Source organism: Haliotis rubra, unplaced genomic scaffold (assembly GCF_003918875.1).
Source record: "Haliotis rubra isolate DU_JTF1 unplaced genomic scaffold, ASM391887v1 Scf84, whole genome shotgun sequence".
In the NCBI taxonomy this organism is placed as follows: domain Eukaryota; kingdom Metazoa; phylum Mollusca; class Gastropoda; order Lepetellida; family Haliotidae; genus Haliotis; species Haliotis rubra.
Window position 1 is genome coordinate 956,587 of NW_025767568.1, and position 24,533 is coordinate 981,119.

The 24,533-nt window shown below is 38.7% G+C and overlaps 1 protein-coding gene across 3 annotated transcripts in view; it reads left to right on the top strand.

Annotated features, from left to right (window-relative positions):
• Positions 1-24,533, top strand: part of LOC124262443 (phospholipid-transporting ATPase IF-like) — a 126,826-nt gene that overhangs the window by 7,081 nt on the left and 95,212 nt on the right. Inside the window, exon 1 of one of the 3 annotated variants that reach the window (XM_046696929.1) lies at positions 23,006-23,105. The exons of 1 other annotated variant lie outside the window; for it this stretch is intronic. In XM_046696929.1, the coding sequence (XP_046552885.1) occupies positions 23,025-23,105 (81 nt within the window). In that variant the 5' untranslated portion in view covers positions 23,006-23,024. Of the gene's footprint in view, positions 1-23,005; positions 23,106-24,533 lie in introns of those variants that run through there. One more of the 3 variants, XM_046696927.1, reaches the window with a different exon arrangement.

Consider the following 24,533-nt stretch of genomic DNA (forward strand, 5'->3'; position numbering starts at 1 on the left):
TTGGCTAATAATTACTTGAGATATAGTTACCATGGTTACTAGTATGAAATTTTGCATTGAAAGAAACAGATGTTAAATTTATGTCAACTTTGTCTTTAATACTTCAACACAAGTATTGTCAGGAAGCTCTTGAATGTAACAGACCCTGAAACATGGATGCAGAACACGGTGTTCTCAAAACTACTATCAATGTTTGGTAAGGACCAAAAAACCGAAGGTGTACTGCACTGTCCATAGCAAATGTTGGTTCTGGTATACTCAGTGATAAGTAGCAAGTATATTTAGGGTGAGCCCTAGGGCCCACAGACAAGGAAGCTATGGGCCTTTTCATGAACATTGTGGATGACATAGTAAATGTTCATGCTGTGGTAATGTCTGTCATTAAGAAGTAGAAGTTGTCCTCTGCGCTATTAACAGCTCCCACCTGACTTCTTTTATCATGTTTATTGTCCCCTTTGACCTCTTTCATCCTCTGGGGCGGTGGGGTAGCCTAGTGGTTAAAGCGTTCGCCCGTCACGCCGAAGGCCCGGGTTCGATTCCCCACATGGGTACAATTTGTGAAGCCCATTTCTGGTGTACCCCGCCGTGATATTGCTGGAATATTGCTAAAAACGGCGTAAAAACCATACATAGTCAGTCAGTCTTTCATCCTCTGTTGTATGTTGACCTGTGTTGGTAAAGTACCTTCATGGCCAATTATTGTCTGTTCTCAAGTGTCTTGCCTGCCCTCTTATTGAATTAACTTAACATGGCATTACGATGTGATTGTGTAAAATCTGACATCACATGTACATAATGCGCCCTGGGGCCCACAATTAGATAAGATATCTTATGAAACTAAGACTGAGACTCCTAAATTGTGCTGAAGACAAGTGAAGATCCAATGATGGTAGTCCAGTGATTAGAAGCAGGTCTTTAATACAGTGAGTATGGTATTTCGTACTGACAGTCCTGGGCCTTCTTTCACAAGCACTAAGGTTGTTACGACGTAAATTGTAATAAAAACGCAAATTGTAATACTTGCAGCAAATTGTAATAAACTTGACGTAAATTGTAATAAAAACGTAAATTGTAATAAAAATTGACGTAAATTGTAATACGCAAATTGTAATAAAGATTGACGTCAATTGTAATAATTTTCGTTGCGGTAAAATGTAATAAATATTTACGTCAATTGTAATAACAGTTTTAATCACTCGTAAATATGTGGGTGTTTGTTTTTCGTTGCATTTCATATATCAAATAAGTTTGTTAGGGCGATAACTTGATAATTGATGGATTTTGTTCAAATTTGGTACCAAGGTATATTGGCGAGATTCACCGAAACAGGTGAAATGGAGTGACCTTGAGATAATTTTCAAGGTCACAGCAAAAATCTTAGGGTTTTGCCAATATTAAGGTTGTTAGCGTGATAACCCAAGAAAGAATTGACAAATCTTAGCGAAATGACGAAAATGATATTCGTCCTGATATATAATCGATATAAAATCTCTGACTGTCCTCTGTATCATGTTTTTTCGCAAATATCTTTTGAGGTTTTGATATGTATAAATATAAAGTGAGGTGGGGTGCGGGTGGGTTTCTAACGGGTATATCAAATCAAATCAAATCAAATTAGACATTTGTATAGCGCTACATATCCAGAGTCCTGCTCATGTGCGCTTAGTCGAATGCTCGTTTGAAGAGGATGGTTTTGGGACAAGATCGGAAACTATTGATATTTTCCGATTTTCTGACATTTTCAGGTACTCAATTCCAGAGTACAGCACCCCGGTCTGCTAAATGATCTGTCTCCGTATGTTGTGGTTCGGACAAATGGAATAGCCTAATTGTAATGTATGAACACACATTGCCAACTCTTTTAACATCAAACAATATAGATGTTGTGTAAATAATACCAAAGCTTTTATCTGAAATATGCATTCAATACCAATAGAAACCTAATATGTTACTAGCACCACGTGCAAGTAATCAAACTGTAATCGTACTATAGGCCCCAGGGCAAACACTGCTGAATAAAATCGATCTATTATCCGACCTTACTTTAGACAAGAATCTCATGAATAATACTGTGCAATGTCGTCATTATCTGAACGCCTTCACAGACGCATATTCCGCGGAAAGATGTCTTGAAAAACATGAAGCTGCGTCTAATTTATGGATGAACATAATTTCCTCTATACTCATTAATCAGATGAACCTTCATTTAGTTCAATTCACAAGTGACTGCAGAAAATGCATAATTCTTGTTAATGACTTCATGTTCGGAAAACATATATTATATTTCATAAGTGCATTATAGAACGCTGTAGTAGATAAACATAATTTCCTCGATACTCATTAATCAGGTGAACCTCCATTTAATGCGTAGATAGTTCTTTTCAATGTCTTCAAGGACGGAAAACATGTATTATATTTCATAAGTGTATTATAGAACGCTGCAACGATTCGGCAGAGAAATACTATTGTGCCATAGTATTCCTTATATGAACCTATCAGTGTATAACATTAGCATTCAGATATTGTTATAAAATAAGTTAAAAATTCCAAATATTATCGTGTAATATGACAAGAGATAGTGTTGTGTTCGCTGTGATAAAAAGGTTTCGATATTCAAATATAACATTTAATCAAAGTAACTACGAAGTAGGCCTGCATATCACTCAAAACAGAAATAGATACATAATAATGTTATGTTTATTTTCCTACACATCAGTTGCGAGAGCAATGTTTATGCTAACTAAGTTTTTATCAATTAATACAGCATTTTTAAAAGATGATTTGCTTCAATTAAAACATTCTAAGAATGAAAAAGAAATTAGGCCTATTGCTGAAATGATTAGTAAAAATATAAATAAAATCCATCTATGGATAGGGATGCCAGACGTACGTATCAACACAAAATCGGATAATTACTTGGAGTATAGATTTTCAAAAATAGCATATTAATTAACAATGATATCAGTTTTTATTAAAATCGCTAATAATTCTGAAACGTTGCCGATAAGCCTGGAATCGTGTTCAGATGTTTTCATAAATACACTCACACGAACGCCCAAGTGCACTTTGCGCCCTATTGGATAGTGTTTACAAAATTACGTTTAGCGAAGGCCGGTATTGAAATGCCAATTACATCACTTGTATTTCATATTCAGCGACAAATGAATCACTGCATTCTTAGGCTGGGACGGTACTCGGGTACTTTCGAACCGGTCGGTACAGCTGGAATCGAGTCCTATTTCTAGGAATCGAAAGTATCCGAAAGGGAGACAGCTCTGTAATGACAAGGGCAGACAATAGCTTGTCTTTTTCATTTTTGACGTAATACACATTTACATCATTGAGTGTGTGAGTGAGTGAGTTTAGTTTTACGCCGCACTCAGCAATATTCCAGCTGTATGGCAACGGTCTGTAAATAATCGAGTCTGGACCAGACAATCCAGTGATCAACAACATGAGCATCGATGTGCGTAATTGGGAACCGATGACATATGTCAACCACGTCAGCGAGTCTGACCACCTGATCCTGTTAGTCGCCTCTAAACACCATTCGCCTCTTACGACAAGCATGGGTTACTGAAGATCCATATTCTAACCCGGAAATTCACGGGTTTTTACATCATTGGTATTGTCCGATTAATGGAGCATAGTTTTAATTACTGTAATTTATCTGTGCATGAGCAGTTAGTAGTTAAGTTACAGTAGCAGCAGGACTGACTGACTGACTGACTGAGTTTGGTTTTACGCCGCTTTTAGCAATATTCCAGCAACATCACGGCGGGGGACACCAGAAATGGGCCAGTAGCAGCAGGAACAAAGCGTTCGTTGTTATAACGAGGAATGTAAGTAATGGTGTTACTCTCTATATTGGTTAAACAGACGTAAATTAAATAGCTTGAGGTCAGTTTTAATGTCTTATTACCAACTGCTCAAGTTTTCTACAATAATCTCTGTCAAATCGTGATTGAATATTCAGAAAGTTGACCCAAATGTATTTCTTACATTTCTGGGTACTCGATTCCGATTCAGGTACGTACATGCGGGTACTCGATTCCATTGTTTCCTACTCGTCCCAGCCCTACTGAATTCCTCATACATTTTAGAATCTAATTACAACAGGTCTTTTTGGCACCAATACCAAGTGTCTAGATAAAGTGAAACGAAAGATATTGGGGGTGGAAACAACTGCTGTGCTCGAAAGACAACACCTGTTTGAAATGTAAACAAAGAAAATTTCAGACTTTACACTGTGTAGCATTTTCTCAAATTTTCAGACACCCATTTGCATGGAAAGAGCATAGTAGCAAGAAATAGGAAATTAAAAATAGATACAATACAGGAATGTGATGTGTTTACACGAAACTGTCAAGTTTCTGTGCTGCGTGACGCCTTGCCTGACTGAAAATCACGCAGAACGACAACGGTAATAATCGGCATTTCTGGCTTCTTCTCTTTCTTAAAATTGGAGTGTATTTGGCAATTTCTCTGAGGTGACGGTCGGTAGAATAAGAGTACATTGTATACACAATCACCATATCCCGCCGATTACACTTTCAGTATCATAATGTAATCGTTCGGTTATATTTTCATGAAACTAATTTAATTATCTACATGTAGCCTTGTTCAATATCATATCATACGTGGGTATAGGGTGTACGTGTTATATTCTTTGAACATGTTTGTTTGAATAATATTTACAGAAGAAATTCACACATTTAGTGTAGTAAAGCATAAATAAACCTTTCCACAAGTGTTAAAAGCTGAAACGTAGGCATCATCTACTTGTACAACATGTATTTTAGTTCCTATGATGTGCATAGATACAGTTTCGTATGTAACTCTTCATCAGAATAATTTCCAATATCGAAGTCCAGTCAACGATACACCCTATCCTTTCTTTGCTGAACTGGCATCATGAAAGCAGTGTTAACTATGAACGCCATTTGCGAGTTAACCACACTGTTAAAAAGTTAGCGGCGGTCCTTAGGTGTGTTAACTTAACGTCACGTTAACAGCCTGTTAAAAGTTAACAGAGTTTGGATTTGCCTTGATAACCCTCTGTTATTAGGTAACAGTCGGTTAAATGTACTTAACGGCTGGTTAAAAGATAACCGAGTTTTGAACAACCGGGCCCTGATAGACGACAGTGTGTCTCTGTTAATGGAACATTATGAAAAACTAAATGTTACTGCAGGGGTTCCTCAAGGATCTGCCCTTGGTTAATTTGTGTTCCTTGTATATATCAATGATTTACCTGGAAATTTACAAAATATAACAATAATGTTGGCCGATGACACATCAATCGGTGTTGCGGGAAAATATGTAAAATGCATAGAAGCAACTCTCAACTATGATTTAACCCAATTGAATAAATGGGCAGAAAAGTGGTGTGGTGTGTTCTAACGGTTATATCTAACATACTTTAAGACATAGAGGGGGTGGTGGTGGTTCTGACGGTTATATCTCAAATACATGTAGAGGCGGGAGGCCTAACGGGTATGAACAACAATAAAAACTGTTACACCTTCGCTGTGACCTTTAAAATGACCTCAAGGTCACTAAATTCAAGTGGTGTCGGTAAATCTCCAATCTCCAGTCAATAAACCTTGGTACCAAATTTGAACAAAATCCATCATTTCTTTCTCGAGTTCTTTCAGTAAACAGAATGGGGAGTCATTCAAGCGATTGTAGTTTTGAAATTGCTTTTTTGAGCAGTTTAATATCTAAGTTTGATTCTAGCCGACTTCTACCAATCTCAAACATAGCATATTTTGTTTCCTGAAGTTTGTGATGCATTTTATTGCAGATTTTACGTTTTTTGGGAGTACCAAGCCAAAATACAAAGTCTCACAAAATGGGGATCGTGAGGCTGCAACATAGCAAAACCAATTTGCTTGAGGCTGACAGATAATATGCAGAAAAATAAAACATAAAAACAGCTGCATTTGTATCATATTCTAGGTGAGGCTGACTACTATTTGAACGTCCCTCGTAGTTATACCCGTTAGAACACCCACCCACCTCTCCAACTCTACATGCATGCAAGTGTGTTAGATATACCCGTTAGAAACCCACCCTACCCCACCCCCACTTTATATGTATACATATCAAAACCTCAAAAGATATTTTGAAAAAGACATGATACAGAGGACAGTGTATATCGATTATATATCAGGACGAATATCATTTTCTTCATTTAGCTAAGATTTGTCAATTCATTCTTGGGTTATCGCGCTAACACTCTTTATATTGGCAAAACCCTAAGATTTTTGCTGTGACCTTGAAAATTAACTCAAGGTCACTCCATTTCACTTGTGTCGGTGAATCGCGCCAATATACCTTGGTACCAAATTTGAACAGAATCCATCAATTCTTTCTTGAGTTATCGCCCTAACAAACTTATTTGATGTATGAAATGCAACGAAAAACAAACACCCGCGTATTTACGAGTGATTAAAACTGTTATTACAATTTACGTAAACATTTATTACATTTTACAATTAGTAATACAATTTGCGTTTTTGTTACAATTTACGCCGTAACAAAGGTGAACGTAAGTCACTAAGGTAACCTTAGTGCAATGTTAAAGCATGGGAGTTAAGGTTAACCTTAGTAAAGGTTGCTTCGTGAAAGGAGCCCTTGGTTGACAATGGTATAAGTATCTTTACTGAAACATCACTATTGTAGTGGAATAAATAAGTTGTTAATCATGACATTACATTGTTGACACTGGCTACTCAATCCCCCGAGTGTGGTATTTGAAGCATGTACATCCTGTTCCTGGTGCCAGACACACTCGGTGTCTAGGTCAGTCATTACAGGTGTCACAATGGGGGCTACCGGAGACTGTGTCTCCATTCAAACTGAGCTGGTCACTCAGTCATGTAGTCTAGTTGTAGTGTGTTGCTTCTCTGGCAGGAGTTCCATTTGTTAGAGTGTACACTTGTCACTGTAGACACCTGTTAGCAAGTACACTTGTCACTGTAGACACCTGGTAGGGAGTACACTTGTCACTATAGACACCTGTTAGTGAGTACACTTGTCATTGTAGACACCTGTTAGCAAGTACATTTGTCACTGTAGACACCTGTTAGTGAGTACACTTGTCACTGTAGACACCAGTTTAAAGTGTACACTTGTCACTGTAGACACCTGTTAGCGAGTAGACTTGTCACTGTAGACACCTGATAGTGAGTACACATGTCACTGTAGACACTTGTTGGCAAGTACTCTTGTGACTGTAGACACCTGTTAGTAGTGTTGGGAATCGGTTGTGATTTCATAATCGATCATCGGTTACAATCGGATAGGCTCAACCGATCAATCATCGGTAAATAATCGGTTAAATGAAATGACAAGAATAACCTCTGAATAAAACATGTTACACAAGACCATGTGTTTGGTATTGTCTCAGACTCCTAAAGGTAAGCAAGTTCAGTTCAGAGACAGATGGTTGAATTTGAACAAAAGAAGAGAAAAAGAATTTGTTCTTTTTATGGTTTATTTTTTATTTACCATCAATGCCAGAGATGCAAACCTCAACAATTTTATCATACTAGTAACTACAAATTTTAGCCTAAACTACGCCAATACGTTTCACTAGAAATTCTACGAAATTGGAAGAAAATTCATTGAAATTTGAAATATATAGACACAAACATATATTTTCGTCGACTAAGTACAAGACAAATATCAATTATGTTCTTGATTTCGACAAATAAATAATCTCTTATCATTTATGAAATCAACTTTCAGGATATATTTCATATATTTTATGTTTGCAAGTAGATATATATCCAAAATTGACTCTGACATAGCAAAGTAAAAGGGTACTCAAGTTTTAACCTGATTTACGATAATTCATGTCACAATTTAAGGCCTACATGTCATTCGTTTTCAATAAAGTTTTAATTTGTTTGTATGTATTGTGTAGTTTCAAATTTAGTACTGATAGTAATAGACTTAAGAGTATGGACGGATTCATATCATGCACTTATAACATGATGATACTTTTCTATTAGACCATTCACTTGATAGTATCACGAAATTATGAGTCGATACCTTTGTTTCGCGTATTCCTTTCGACAAATACGACAAATCGCCTTTGACATGTCAAGTTTTTCCTTCGTTGGGGACCCCTGACATTTCTTCCAAAATCCGAAACACTTCCAAACGTTGGATCTGCCTCGCAAGGGTAGTTGAATATTTCATCGACATCAACCCGGTCGTCAGCCGCCATTTTGTTTGGCGCGAAAGCTAACAACAATTATGATTTCACCAAAACTTCGCTTATTTATCTTAACACATTACTGGCAGATCATTATTTATTTAGACTTTTGTTCCTTTTGTTTATTTTTATATTCTGCAGCTGGGTTATTATGTATTTAGATCGTCCGTCATGAACAAGGTAAGCAGCTAAGCAGCAGCGGTTACGCTCATGGAATGAGGTAAACATGCAAGTCATCGCTGCACCGAGTGTGCATGCCAGTTTGTTGTGATCGACAGCTACAATAAATATGACATTAAGCAAAACAAAATATATACACTGTGTATCCATTTTCAGTCAACTTCACTTCATTTCAAGGCGTAAGTAGACGCAATATGATTGTGAATTTTGTGAATAATGCGGACCGAAGTTATAATCATTTGTAACTGCCAGTTGTCTCGTGGTCTGAGTTGGGTATTCATTACTGTTTTCGTAAAAATTATTAGCGACAATCGATTATGAAATTTTGCAATCGATTGTCGCGTCGGAAAAGGGTAACCAATCAATTTTCGATTATAATCGATCATCGGAACACCACTACCTGTTAGTGAGTACACTTGTCACTATAGACACCTGTTAGGGAGTACACTTGTCACTCTAGACACCTGTTAGTGAGTACACTTGTAACTGGAGACACCTGTTAGCGAGTAGACTTGTCACTGGAGACACCTGTCAGCTTGTACACTTGTCACTGTAGACACCTATTAGCGAGTACACTTGTCACTGTAGACACTTGTTGGCAAGTACTCTTCTGACTGTAGACACCTGTTAGTGAGTACACTTGTCACTCTAGACACCTGTTAGTGAGTACACTTGTAACTGGAGACACCTGTTAGCGAGTAGACTTGTCACTGGAGACACCTGTCAGCTTGTACACTTGTCACTGTAGACACCTATTAGCGAGTACACTTGTCACTGTAGACACTTGTTGGCAAGTACTCTTCTGACTGTAGACACCTGTTAGTGAGTACACTTGTCACTGTAGACACCTGGCAGGGAGTACACTTGTCACTCTAGACACCTGTGAGCGAATACACATGTCACTGGAGACACCTGTCAGCTTGTACACTTGTCACTGTAGGCACCTGTTAGTGAGTACACTTGTCACTGTAGACACCTGTTATCGAGTACACTTGTCACTGTAGACACTTGTTGGCAAGTACTCTTGTGACTGTAGACACCTGTTAGTGAGTACACTTGTCACTGTAGACACATGTTAGGGATTACACTTGTCACTGTAGACACCTGTTAGCGAGTAGACTGGTCACTGTAGACATCTGTTAGGGAGTACACTTGTCACTGTAGACACCTGTTAGTGAGTACACTTGTCACTGTAGACACCTGTTAGGGAGTACACTTGTCACTGTAGACTCCTGTTTAAAGTGGACACTTGTCACTGTAGACACCTGTTAGGGATTACACTTGTCACTGTAGACACCTGTTAGGGAATACACTTGTCACTGTAGACACCTGTTAGGGATTACACTTGTCATTGTAGACTCCTGTTTAAAGTGGACACTTGTCACTATAGACTCCTGTTTAAAGTGTTCACTTGTCATTGTAGACACCTGTTAGGGATTACACTTGTCACTGTAGACACCTGTTAGGGAATACACTTGTCACTGTAGACACCTGTTAGTGAGTACACTTGTCATTGTAGACACCAGTTTAAAGTGTACACTTGTCACTATAGACACCTGTTAGGTAGTACACTTGTCACTGTAGATACCTGTTAGCAAGTACACTTGTCACTATAGACACCTGTTTGCGAGTACACTTCTCACTGTAGACACCTGTTTAAAGTGGACACTTGTCACTGTAGACACCTGTTAGTGAGTACACTTGTGACTGTAGACACCTGTTAGGGAGTACACTTGTCACTGTAGATACCTGTTAGCAAGTACACTTGTCACTGTAGACACCTGTTTGCGAGTACACTTGTCACTGTAGACACCTGTTTAAAGTGTACACTTGTCACTCTAGACACCTGTTTAAAGTGTACACTTGTCACCTGTTTAAAGTGTACACTTGTCACTGTGGACACCTGTTTGCGAGTACACTTGTCACTGTGAACACCTGTTTAATGTGTACACTGTCACTGCAGACACCTGTTTAAAGTGTACACTTGTCACTGTAGACACCTGTTTAAAGTGTACACTTGTCACTGAAGACACCTGTTTAAAGTGTACACTTGTCACTGTAGTCACCTGTTTAAAGTGTACACTTGTCACTGTAGACACCTGTTTGCAAGTACACTTGTCACTGTGAACACCTGTTTAATGTGTACACTGTCACTGCAGACACCTGTTTAAAGTGTACACTTGTCACTGTAGACACCTGTTTAAAGTGTACACTTGTCACTGAAGACACCTGTTTAAAGTGTACACACAAAACAAAAGATGGTACTTGTTGTTGCCCTGCCTAGCACTCAGGCTTACAGGAATAATACAGCATTAGCCTAATGAGTGAAGTGTCAGTGTTAAGACTATGGCTGGGTATCTCAGTGGGCTGGCACTAAACTATTCGTACAAACAGCCACTACAAACACTAATGCATGCACATTTCTAAAAAAGCCAGTGCAATATTCATTAACGTCACCTTTGAGAAAAATAATGTTTGCCTCCCTCTCTTCCATCCAAACAATTCACCAACCCAACCAATCCACCAACCAATTGTAAACTTGTGAGTACAATGTACTGGTCAATTACTTCTTAACTTGAGACCAACATCTCTTCTTGCATAAGAACCAATTTTCTCCAAGACTCAACAGAACAACTGGACTTGGGTTTGTATTCTTCACAACACGAGATGCATGTGCCACTGAAAGAGCTTGTTCACCACAGGAGGTAGAAGGGTGATAGCATACACACTGTATTCTTCACAACACGAGATGCATGTGCCACTGAAAGAGCTTGTTCACCACAGGAGGTAGAAGGGTGATAGCATACACACTGTATTCTTCACAACACGAGATGCATGTGCCACTGAAAGAGCTTGTTCACCACAGGAGGTAGAAGGGTGATAGCATACACACTGTATTCTTCACAACACGAGATGCATGTGCCACTGAAAGAGCTTGTTCACCACAGGAGGTAGAAGGGTGATAGCATACACACTGTATTCTTCACAACACGAGATGCATGTGCCACTGAAAGAGCTTGTTCACCACAGGAGGTAGAAGGGTGATAGCATACACACTGTATTCTTCACAAACACGAGATGCATGTGCCACTGAAAGAGCTTGTTCACCACAGGAGGTAGAAGGGTGATAGCATACACACTGTATTCTTCACAACACGAGATGCATGTGCCACTGAAAGAGCTTGTTCACCACAGGAGGTAGAAGGGTGATAGCATACACACTGTATTCTTCACAACACGAGATGCATGTGCCACTGAAAGAGCTTGTTCACCACAGGAGGTAGAAGGGTGATAGCATACACACTGTATTCTTCACAACACGAGATGCATGTGCCACTGAAAGAGCTTGTTCACCACAGGAGGTAGAAGGGTGATAGCATACACACTGTATTCTTCACAACACGAGATGCATGTGCCACTGAAAGAGCTTGTTCACCACAGGAGGTAGAAGGGTGATAGCATACACACTGTATTCTTCACAACACGAGATGCATGTGCCACTGAAAGAGCTTGTTCACCACAGGAGGTAGAAGGGTGATAGCATACACACTGTATTCTTCACAACACGAGATGCATGTGCCACTGAAAGAGCTTGTTCACCACAGGAGGTAGAAGGGTGATAGCATACACACTGTATTCTTCACAACACGAGATGCATGTGCCACTGAAAGAGCTTGTTCACCACAGGAGGTAGAAGGGTGATAGCATACACACTGTATTCTTCACAACACGAGATGCATGTGCCACTGAAAGAGCTTGTTCACCACAGGAGGTAGAAGGATGATAGCATACACACTGTATTCTTCACAACACGAGATGCATGTGCCACTGAAAGAGCTTGTTCACCACAGGAGGTAGAAGGGTGATAACACACACTCAATGTCAAATGTAAAAATGTCATATATCCCAGAATGAGTTCAAAACTCTATTTGCGGTGAATTCTTGTGTTTTAATCGATGTACAATCCTGAGACTGTCATCAGATTCTCAGCTGGGCAGTTCAAAGTGCAGTCACGGAACAAGCAAGTCATGTCAAACATTATGACAAAGGATCCCTTTTTTTTTCTTAAAAAACAACAGTTTCCGTTTTCCTGGTTTCACAAGTTAATGTCAAACATTATGACAAAAGACTCCTTTTTTCCTAAAAAGAGAAAAATTCCCATTTTTCCTGGTGGCATAAGTTATTTTCCAAAATTGCTAGGTTCATAAAGTCATTTACTAGGAAACTTGAAATGATGTTCCAGTGGTGCTAAGTGAAGTATGTAGAATCTTGTATACAGGAACATTCATAGATTACCCTTCAGGACAGACCACATCGTGGTGAGGGACACCAGAAATTGGCATCATACATTGTGCCTGTTTGTTATTGAACCTTTGTCTTCAGAATTCATGTGAGTGCTTTAACCATTATGCTAACTATATTGGTAAAAATTTACAATTATCTAAACAAATTTATCATAAACAACATCCACAGTTAATTATCAAAGATGAAATGGGGGTATTCATAGTAAATAACAAGATTTGACCTCAGTTTGGATCATTTCACTCATTCCTTCAAGTCTTGTATATCTGGGGCGGTGGGGTAGCCTAGTTGTTAAAGTGTTGGCTCGTCACGCCGAGGACCCGGGTTCGAATCCCCTCATGGGTACATTGTGTGAAGCCCATTTCTGGTGTCCCCCGCCGTGATGTTGCTGGAATATTGCTAAAAGCGGCGTAAAACCAAACTCACTCACTCACTCACTCTTGTATATCTCACTTTTATATTCCCACTTGACCAATCACAATCAAGACTTTTTAAACTATAGAATATGGAAAAATATTCCCACTCCATTTGCCACTGATGTTGATCGCAAAACATTGAAACTGTCAGTACACTGCAATGTATGAAACTACTGAGACTTATGTTGGGTACTGTACATGCTTTTATCGCTGTACATGCTTTGATGTGTGTCTTTCTATCACTGTGTTCATAAGTGGCTTCTAATCAATGCTTATCCAATCAATGTATATTCTTCTTCTTGTATAAACATGCTGTACATACCAATCTATTGCATAAACATACCACTTAATCTCCTTGATCTCTGTACATCTCAATCTTTAATTCCATCCCACTGCCTCCTATTCCCACTATATATATTGTATATTGCTTGTAACTTATCATTCACCTGGTTAAGGGGCAAGAAGAATAAGGGGCAAGAAGAAATAGGGGCAAGAAGAATAAGGGGCAAGAAGAAGCCCAGAAACATTGTGTTGTAAATAGTAAAAAAGTTGTAAATCCATACCGTACATTGCTATGACAAAGTTGGGTACTATGAACATTTTCTCACCACAACTTACCGCTGTATTCTTCCGTGTGTCGTGGTATGTACCATAATATAGCACAATTTGCTTTTGAGTTTTTTATTGACTCAAAAGTCATCGACCATTTTGGTTTCTACCAACAACACTTGCTTATCCATCACTTGTTTATATCTGCCTATCTGGATAACAGAGTATTGTAGTGCAGTAAACATATACATGTACAACATTATCAGCATGCACTCAAGTATTTATCGTGAGTTTGTATCTCATTAACGTATTGTGCAATTTATTTATTCTTTCCGGCAGTTGTAATACTGGTTCCCCTCATAAAACCACAGTATGTATCTTGTTGCTTTTATAACCTGGAGGTACACCAATATACCAGTTTAACGTCACACCTCTAATTCAAGTGTTTTACAGGTAAGATAAGATAATGATTTATATCTCTGGACGTAAGGGTAGGTCATTTAGGTACAAACTCACATACTCTAATTGTCTGGGGATTGAAGTTCCATAATATCAGTATTGAAAGCAACTGTCCCTTTTATATGTAAACTTCTTTTTGAAATACTGAGTCAAAAAAGAAACTTCACAAAATGTAATTTGAAAAATAATGAATAATTTTTCTCTGATGATACATCTATGTATCCGAAATGGGATCCCTTAGTATCTTTCGACTCTAGAAAAACGTTAGCAAAACCCACTCAAACCCATCCATTCGTCGTGCAAATGACGTTAGTGCCAAATCAGGTTTTGCACGTGCAGTCGATCACGTGATCTTCGCATCAAAGTTTTCTTCATATGCACGTGTTTGCATTGGCCTCAAGAATTGAAAAAACTCTTTTAAACCACAGTTCTAACGGTAATTGAAATGCCACTATTGTCAAATGTGCAACGTGAACGTGCCGTTGGCATGTTGCAAGCGGGCAGATCAGTTATTGACGTCGCAAGAGCAATGGGATGCAGCCGTCGTACTGTGTATGACTTGTGAGGTTGTCTACAACAAACTGGCACCACTTCTGATCGCCCAAGGTGGGGTAGATCCCACGGTGGCGCCACGAGCAGAAGACCGTCAAATCGTCCCTACGTCACCTACGTGACAGATTTCTGCCAGCTACACGAACCAGGGCTGAGATGTTTAGAGGTCGACTGTCCTCACAGACCATTCGAAATCGGTTGCTGGCTGCCAATCTCCATTCTCGACGTCCATATCGTGGGTCAATATTGACGCCGTTTCATCAACGTCAACGTCTGCTGTGGGCCCAACGTCACCTCCGATGGACCCAGAGAGACTGGAATCGAGTCGTCTTTAGAGATGAATCCAGGTTTACCCTCAGATTCGCGGACGGCAGGCATAGAGTCTGGAGACGACGCCGTGAACGGTATGCCCAATGTTGTGTACAGGAAGTCGACAGATTCGGGGCGGAAGTTGCATGGTGTGGGTGCTTTTTGTGGGAACAACCGTTCCCGACTTCTGGTCATCCGTGGAAACCTCACAGCTGCTGCTTACCGCGACCAGGTGCTCACCCCTGAACTCGTTCCTTTCATGGCGGCTCATGGCCCAGGTCTACAGTTCCAGCATGATAATGCTCGGCCGCGATACCGCAATGTTGACACGAAATTTCCTTAAAACGCTGGAATCAACGTCATGGACTGGCCATCGAGATCCCCTGACCTTAATCCAATAGAGCACGTTTGGGATGCACTTGGGAGAAGGCTTCGTGGTCTTAGGAACCAACCTCAGAATTTGCAGGAACTTGGCTGCCTTGCAAGAGCAATGGCGCAGAATCCCCAACCGCGTGTTCACAAGCATCAGGCAGTCGATGAGGAGGCGGTGTTTGGCAGTGTTTGAATGCGCGGGGCGGCCATACACGATATTGAACTGAGAAATTTCGCATTTTTATTCTTGTGACTTGACATTCTGTATACCCATGTTTTGGAACGGCGGTGTAGCCTAATGGAACTGATTATGGCACTGTCAGTGTATCGAGTACATCACACAGATCTCAGCAATGAAATAATAACAATTTAACCATCTTACCACCTCTTGTTCTTTTTTAGTGCCCTGAGGAAAGAATGTAAAGTTTCTTTTTTGACTCAGTATATCTTTTATATACAATTGAAGGCAATTCATGTGTGTACAGTGTAACTTGTCATAAATCTTTTTCTTATCGATGTGAACGAAATCATGTTGTACTGCTTACAGTAAAAAATATTGTTTTCTCTAAAAATATGATAAAATTGAAAAATAAATCAATATGATAAATACAGAAGGTGTTGTCAGATTTTATGATTTTCAAATGATAAACACTGCCCAGAGTGTATTTGTTTTTGTATGTAATAAGAATTCATTAGGTAAATTTGGTAGTCCATATGAGGTCACCTGCAGAAGTAGGGATATTGATAGGTTGTCCCAACAAGCCCAAGGTACAGGATTTATTAGGCAACGCAGCTTATCTGTACCTCTGGTTGTAGATGTATAGATAATGATAGGTTGTCGCAAAGGTACAGGATGTAATAGGGTAAATATGGTAGTCCAAACTCACATGTAAATGTGTTGATAATGACATGTTGTCCTTACAAGGCCAAGGCATAGGATTTATTAGGGTAAATATAGTAGTCCCTGCCAATTTAGGGATAATAATAGGTTTCCTGACAAGGCCAAGATAACGGAATTTATTAGGATAAGTATGGTAGTCCCAACTCACATGCATGATGTAGGGATTATGATACCAGGTCGTCCTTACAAGGCCAAGGTTCAGGGTCAAAGTCATATATTAGCTGACCCCAGTCATAGAATGGTGAAACTGAGGATTGGTTCATCAGGACTTCGTATGTACCAGTAACTGTCATATGATTACAATGGACTTTTCACTTCCTTGAAAACTAATTAAGATTTTTTTGGGGAGAATTTACATGAAATAATGGTTAACAATAATTATTACCCTGATCAATGGATCACTGTACATTCAGTTGCCATTCCCAGCTCCCTGCAGAGTATGCATTATAGTTCATAGGGCTGGGACGGTTAACCGATGCACCGATACATCGCGATACATTTAAGTTTGATACAGCTATTGTATCGTCGACTGGTGTATCGATACAAAACGATACACAAGTTTTTCAGAACAGTATTATCTTAAACATGTTGAAGTACTTATCTAGAGAAAAATACACAAGTATATATGGTAGAGTTACCCGTTTGTTTATTACAATAGTGTTATTGTTATGCACAAATACCTTGAATTAAAATATTTTAGACCTTAATACTGTGTCATTCTTTCAAGGTGTATGTATCGTGATACGTATCGTATCGCAGGTAAAATCTCGCGATATGTATCGTATCGTGACTTAGTGTATCGTCCCAGCCCTAATAGTTCAATTCTATTTGGTCTGGTAAGGTCAGCTGATAACGCAATAACACTTAAATCAAATGAAAGTTATGTCAAGAGCTCATTAGGGGTAATGGACTTAAACGTTTTGGGCAGTGACTTTCGTAAAACGGTATGATTGTTTTTACACTTAATATTAGTGTTATATGATGGTGTGACCTTGGTAACAGTGACAATATGTTTAAAATTAAAATAAATACAGGCATCATCTGTAATGCAAAAATGTTCAAAATCAAGACTGATGGGGTCGGGGGTTCTTGAGGTTAGTTCTGGTTTCCCACACCGTGATATTGCTGGAATATTGCTAAAAGCAGCCTGACACTATAATTCACTCGTTCCCTCCCTCCCCACTCACTCACTCACTCACTCACTCACTCACTCACTCACTCACTCACTCACTCACTCACTCACTCACTCACTCACTCACTCTTTGAGCTGCTGTAGTCAAGGACACTTATGACTTCTACTAAGGTCGATAAGACCGCCTCCGTGGTGTAGTGGTAAGAGCATCCGCCCGGAGAGCGGAAGGTCGCGGGTTTGATCCCCGACCGCGTCGTACCAAAAGACGTTAAAATATGGTACTTGTTGGTCCCTGCCTGATGCTCGGCATTAATGGGTACAACAAGGACTGGTAGGCTCAGAGTCAGTATAATGTGTCTGAGTGGGGAATTCATGCTTCACTGCGGCATGGTATCTCTGTGGGCTAGCACTATTAAACCAGCTTCAGTCTGGGCTAGTACAAGCAGCCACACATACTCATACACACGCATGCACGTTGTCATGTGAGCGAAATATTCTCAAGCACGACATTAAACCCAATTTCACCTCACCTCACCTCACTAAGGTCATTAAGGACCCTTGACTTTCCTGCATATATCTGTTAGATGATGCTTACCCCATAGTTGATGTAGCATATACATCATGAGAGCAGCAGGAACATGTGAAGTCTGTGTGGGAATTAATTCATAGAGTAAGGATGAACATGTGAAGTCTGTGTGGGAATTAATTCATAGTGTAAGGATGAACATGTGAAGTCTGTGTGGGAATTAATTCATAGAGTAAGCATGAACATGTGAAGTCTGTGTGGGAATTAATTCATAGTGTAAGGATGAACATGTGAAGTCTGTGTGGGAATTAATTCATAGAGTAAGGATGAACATGTGAAGTCTGTGTGGGAATTAATTCATAGAGTAAGGATGAACATGTGAAGTCTGTGTGGGAATTAATTCATAGAGTAAGGATGAACATGTGAAGTCTGTGTGGGAATTAATTCATAGAGTAAGGATGAACATGTGAAGTCTGTGTGGGAATTAATTCATAGTGTAAGGATGAACATGTGAAGTCTGTGTGGGAATTAATTCATAGTGTAAGGATGAACATGTGAAGTCTGTGTGGGAATTAATTCATAGAGTAAGGATGAACATGTGAAGTCTGTGTGGGAATTAATTCATAGTGTAAGGATGAACATGTGAAGTCTGTATGGGAATTAATTCATAGAGTAAGGATGGACATGTGAAGTCTGTGTGGGAATTAATTCATAGAGTAAGGATGGACATGTGAAGTCTGTGTGGGAATTAATTCATAGTGTAAGGATGAACATGTGAAGTCTGTGTGGGAATTAATTCATAGAGTAAGGATGAACATGTGAAGTCTGTGGGAATTAATTCATAGAGTAAGGATGAACATGTGAAGTCTGTGTGGGAATTAATTCATAGAGTAAGGATGAACATGTGAAGTCTGTGTGGGAATTAATTCATAGAGTAAGGATGAACATGTGAAGTCTGTGTGGGAATTAATTCATAGAGTAAGGATGAACATGTGAAGTCTGTGTGGGAATTAATTCATAGAGTAAGGATGAACATGTGAAGTCTGTGTGGGAATTAATTCATAGTGTAAGGATGAACATGTGAAGTCTGTGTGGGAATTAATTCATAGAGTAAGCATGAACATGTGAAGTCTGTGTGGGAATTAATTCATAGTGTAAGGATGAACATGTGAAGTCTGTGTGGGAATTAATTCATAGAGTAAGGATGAACATGTGAAGTCTGTGTGGGAATTAATTCATAGAGTAAGGATGAACATGTGAAGTCTGTGTGGGAATTAATTCATAGAGTAAGGATGAACATGTGAAGTCTGTGTGGGAATTAATTCATAGAGTAAGGATGAACATGTGAAGTCTGTGTGGGAATTAATTCATAGAGTAAGGATGAACATGTGAAGTCTGTGTGGGAATTAATTCATAGTGTAAGGATGAACATGTGAAGTCTGTGTGGGAATTAATTCATAGTGTAAGGATGAACATGTGAAGTCTGTGTGGGAATTAATTCATAGAGTAAGGATGAACATGTGAAGTCTGTGTGGGAATTAATTCATAGTGTAAGGATGAACATGTGAAGTCTGTATGGGAATTAATTCATAGAGTAAGGATGGACATGTGAAGTCTGTGTGGGAATTAATTCATAGAGTAAGGATGGACATGTGAAGTCTGTGTGGGAATTAATTCATAGTGTAAGGATGAACATGTGAAGTCTGTGTGGGAATTAATTCATAGTGTAAGGATGAACATGTGAAGTCTGTGGGAATTAATTCATAGAGTAAGGATGAACATGTGAAGTCTGTGTGGGAATTAATTCATAGTGTAAGGATGAACATGTGAAGTCTGTGTGGGAATTAATTCATAGAGTAAGGATGAACATGTGAAGTCTGTGTGGGAATTAATTCATAGAGTAAGGATGAACATGTGAAGTCTGTGTGGGAATTAATTCATAGAGTAAGGATGAACATGTGAAGTCTGTGTGGGAATTAATTCATAGAGTAAGGATGAACATGTGAAGTCTGTGTGGGAATTAATTCATAGAGTAAGGATGAACATGTGAAGTCTGTGTGGGAATTAATTCATAGAGTAAGGATGAACACCATCATGGCAAGAACAGTAGAATCTAGGTAAGACATGGCGGCTCACATGCTGGAACTCGGTCAAGGGACTCCCAATTCACAGACCATCAACTTGTGTAGGGTAAAATACGCATAGAAAAATTCCAATTACGCATTGAAAAATAATTGTTGCATACCAATTACGCATTTAAAATGTTAGATACGCAAAAAGTTTAAAACAAATGCGTACGGAATATATTTATAAAAATTGCTTGCGTAATGAAAAAGACATCGCTTGCTATCAAGTTGTACTGTTAGTATAGGACAAGTGTTGTACTGTCAGTATAGGATGAGTGATTTTTTATGAAATCAGTTCCATTATATTTAAGTTGGTTTTGATTAGATATGACATAAGGCAGAACATACCTGCTTAGTAAACTTACACAATGACATGGTACTTAGGTGAGTAAAATGACTGAAATACGCACATATTTGAAAGCAGTGGGTAACGGAAAATGAAATACACACTCAACATTCATAATGCCCACTCCAAAAAAAATACAGTGGGTACAGTACCCACATGAGCTAAATCTTAACTGGAGCTCTGTATCTCTATTGCTGGCCGTAGTAGACAACTGGATTATGAGGTCAGGATTTGCCGTGACTGACTGCGTGTCTTCATCCATGACTTCATCCATTGTTATTTACAGGCCACTGTAGACTAACGCTTTGTCCTGAATATGTATAATTTTGATAATAACAAATAGACCCATTCAAATTGAAAAGGAGCCACAGCGAACCTGGGGAAATCTAGACTTGCTTCATTTAGGGCTTTAAGATTTGCAGGGAGGACTACCGTATATGACCGACTATAAGTCGGATCCGACTATAAGTCGGGCCCCTTTCTCAACCCTCTAAATTCTTGCCAAAACCATGTAATCTTCACGCTCGGACACGATGTTTAATGCGAAAATATATGCATGAATCATTTTTGTCACAGGTCATAACCTAGCACGATACGTCAAATAAATCCCATAATTTACTTATAGGTAGCGATTTCTTGCTTAATATGTTCAGAATAGCATTATTTTACCCAAAACTTTCGTCTGCATCTAAAGTTTTCGTTTACGAGGACGGTATCCATTGCCGTAATATGATTGGCTGCCTTAGGTCACGTGTCTGGTTTTGACCAATCACGACCCTTATAGCAGACTGTGGAGAAAAAGCGTCATTAGAAACCAATTTTTATCCAATAAAATTGCTTCTTACAAGTGTGAAAAATACTCTCGGCAAGGGCACAGTGATATTGTTGATGTTCAGAGCTTTCGAACGATGCCCGGCATCAAACGATTCGCCTCGCATGTTATCCATACAAAGCTTTCGAAAACGGAGGTATTTTCCGTTGTTTTGTCATGTTACCGAGCGAAAAGCCACTGATATCAGGAAATAGGCGACCATACATATTATTTAAGAAATCTTTTTATAATAATTTTCTGATCACGTAAAAATGAAAATATAAAAGAAAAAGTCACGGGCATTTTATGACATGTCACAAATGGAAAAAAAATCGCTATAGTTTTTGCTTCTTTCGTGGTTTATCTGGATATAAATGTAAACTTGCATTTTCATCATTAACAGTATTTTTCAAAACCACCACACAAAACTGCCACAGAATACAAATAAGTTTACTTTACGTGAAACAAGTCGTGTCACGTGGCCCAACTTTATCGCGCGATAACAAAGTACCAGTAAGTGCATAGCTGTGATAAAAATATCTGATTAAATTTAATTTATTGTTTATACTATGAAATATATTTTACAAAAGACAAACAACAAAGTTTTATATTTTATGTTGTATTTGTAGTAGGCAGTAGGGAAAATAATGTGGTTCAGGGACTGTGAGACAGACTAAGGCCACTGTAACATAGCTGGAATATTGTTGTGTGGCGGTAAACAGCATTCACTGTTTAACATGCCCGTATAGTCTAAAGTATCACTATGCTACGCAGCTTGTCAGATGCACCAACGTCAATACTTCTGTACAGCTCTATTCCAACATGCTGGGCATGATGAAGCAGATATCACTAGATTTCCATGTATTCGTGCAACTTTGAAAATGTGGAAATATTTTATAAGGAAATGTATTTTAGATTTATCATTGTGCAATATTGGTCAACAACAGTTATTTGAAACTTACATTATCTGAAGTTGATTGTATGCATCCTCTATAAATATCTGGTCTTTAACACTTATCATCAGAATATATCCTGAGGGAAAAAAATGAAGGATCACATGAAAGCACATGTGTTCCACTTTTTTTTCCAGGTTTCTTCACAAGCTGTGCTATACAAAGCTCCTAAAGAAACCTTGGATAAAAATTAAGGAACACTTGTGCTTTCATGTGATCCCTTATATTAACCCCTCAGTATATATTCATTTTGTATGTTTATGAAATTTGTTATGACTGATGATTGTAATGCATATTAAAAGATTTTTGTTTAAACAGCCTACATATTCAATGTAGCAGTTACATTAAAACCCCTGAACAGCGTTGTGCCAATGCTTGACTTGTCATAGGGTGGTCAGCACATAAGTGTGTGAAATTATCCTTCACCAGGTTTACATTTGAGTTCCTCAGTGTTTATATATTTTTAAATGACATTTCCATAAGACTTGTTTGTACATATTCGACTCAGAGCAGGTCAAGATATATCCATGTCATACTGGATGTTGCTTGGCTGTTCTAAGCTGGGAGACCAGCAGGCATCCATCAAATGTGAAGCTTCTGAAGCCTCATGCTTTTAATTGAGATTCATTATAAGTCAATCTGATGTATTGACCAGAAAAAGTTTCATTGACACGTGTCAGTGTAGAATGTCAACACACGTATCTGTCAGTCACCAGTGGACGTGGCGATAACAGAAGTGTTCAACTTGAGATAAGATTATTGGCTAGATTTAGTATTTGTTTCAGTTAGCATCAAAGCATATTGATGTAAAACAGTCCCATTGACTTGTGTGTAAGTGAGCTTCGGATTGGACTTACCAAGACATGTGCATCCTGAAGTGCAGGCATGCCACCTCCTGCTTCTACTCGAAGAAGACAGGCAGTATGTTCTCCTTCCTCAGCATGGTAGGTTTTAATGAGGATGATGCCCCATGCCATTTTATTTGTCTTGTTCTCTATGCTCCTGTGATTTGGTCATAAAACAATTGACTTGCCTTTGCATGTATTTATGAGAGGTATGGGCCCAAGATAATATTATCTTTTTGTGACTGTTATTGTCACTTTTGACACTGATTCTTACACATACTTATGACTTAGTCAGAATTATACAGTTTACTCTGATTTGAGATACCCGTGAAGATCCGGATTAGAATTGATCTTCAGCAACCCATGCTTGTAGATCGATGCTCATGCTGTCGATCACTGGATTGTCCAGATTTGATTATTTGTAGACTGCTGCCATATACCTGGAATATTGCTGAGTGTTAAACAAGAAACAAACAAAAACAGATTTAAGAAAGGTCGCTATTTATCATGAAAAGGGTTTTGTTGCTATAATTTGAACAAAGGATTATTGGATATTTGTATAAATGGTTTTGTTTATTTACAATTTAGCACAATAACACCTTAGGCCCACTTGATGTGTTGGAAGAATATGAAGGTGAACATTTTACAAATACCAAATACAAACCAGTTATTGGCCCAATATGTAGTCAGTAGAAGCATTGACAGAACACACAACTTAATGGGTGAGAGGCATTTTATTTGTATTGTAAAGATGATGAAAACCAAGTTCTATGGATAGTTTGGCGTAGGTACTTACACCGTTATCAAGCAAGTGATACTTATTAATTATTTTCAAATTCATGGACGATTATGTGAACCAAGTTAGACATTTTGACTGGACAGAAAGGTTGATATTGGATTTTTTGCTATCAAATGTCATTGTGTGATGATAAACGCTTTGAGGCTGAGTGATTTCCAGGTCACAACCGACCTAGGTCACACCAGCAGTCACTCTACCACATTCTGGACATTCAAAAAGAATTTGTTGCTAAATAAACTCCTAATCGGTTTCATCGGGCTGTCGGGGACAAGCTTGGTTAGGGAGCAGGTCAAAAGAAAATGTCAAGAAAAGAACAGAATCACTGAACCTTTGAGACATTCCCAGGCTCATCAAGATAACTACATTGTGAAAATATAATTGAGATCCAAAATGAAATTCCTTCTGAAATATAAACACACGAAAGATAGCATCAGTACTACCGGTACATAGTTCATAGATGTTGAGGATGGACAACCTGCTGATTGTTTCTTGTATTTCAGCCTGTCGTTAAATGGAGGTGGTTATCATTTACAATGTAAATATATGACCCCTTTAGATGTTTTAAAATAAACTGCAAAAGTCCTTTTCTTTCACCTTTACCCAGCCCCGGACTTTACATAAAGAGTCTGGCCTCAAGTGTTTGATTGGTCCCTTGTCTCAGATTAGTTTGTTTCTTGGGTGAGTCAGGCCGGGTTATCTCACGCTGTTTTTTTAATAATATTCCAGCA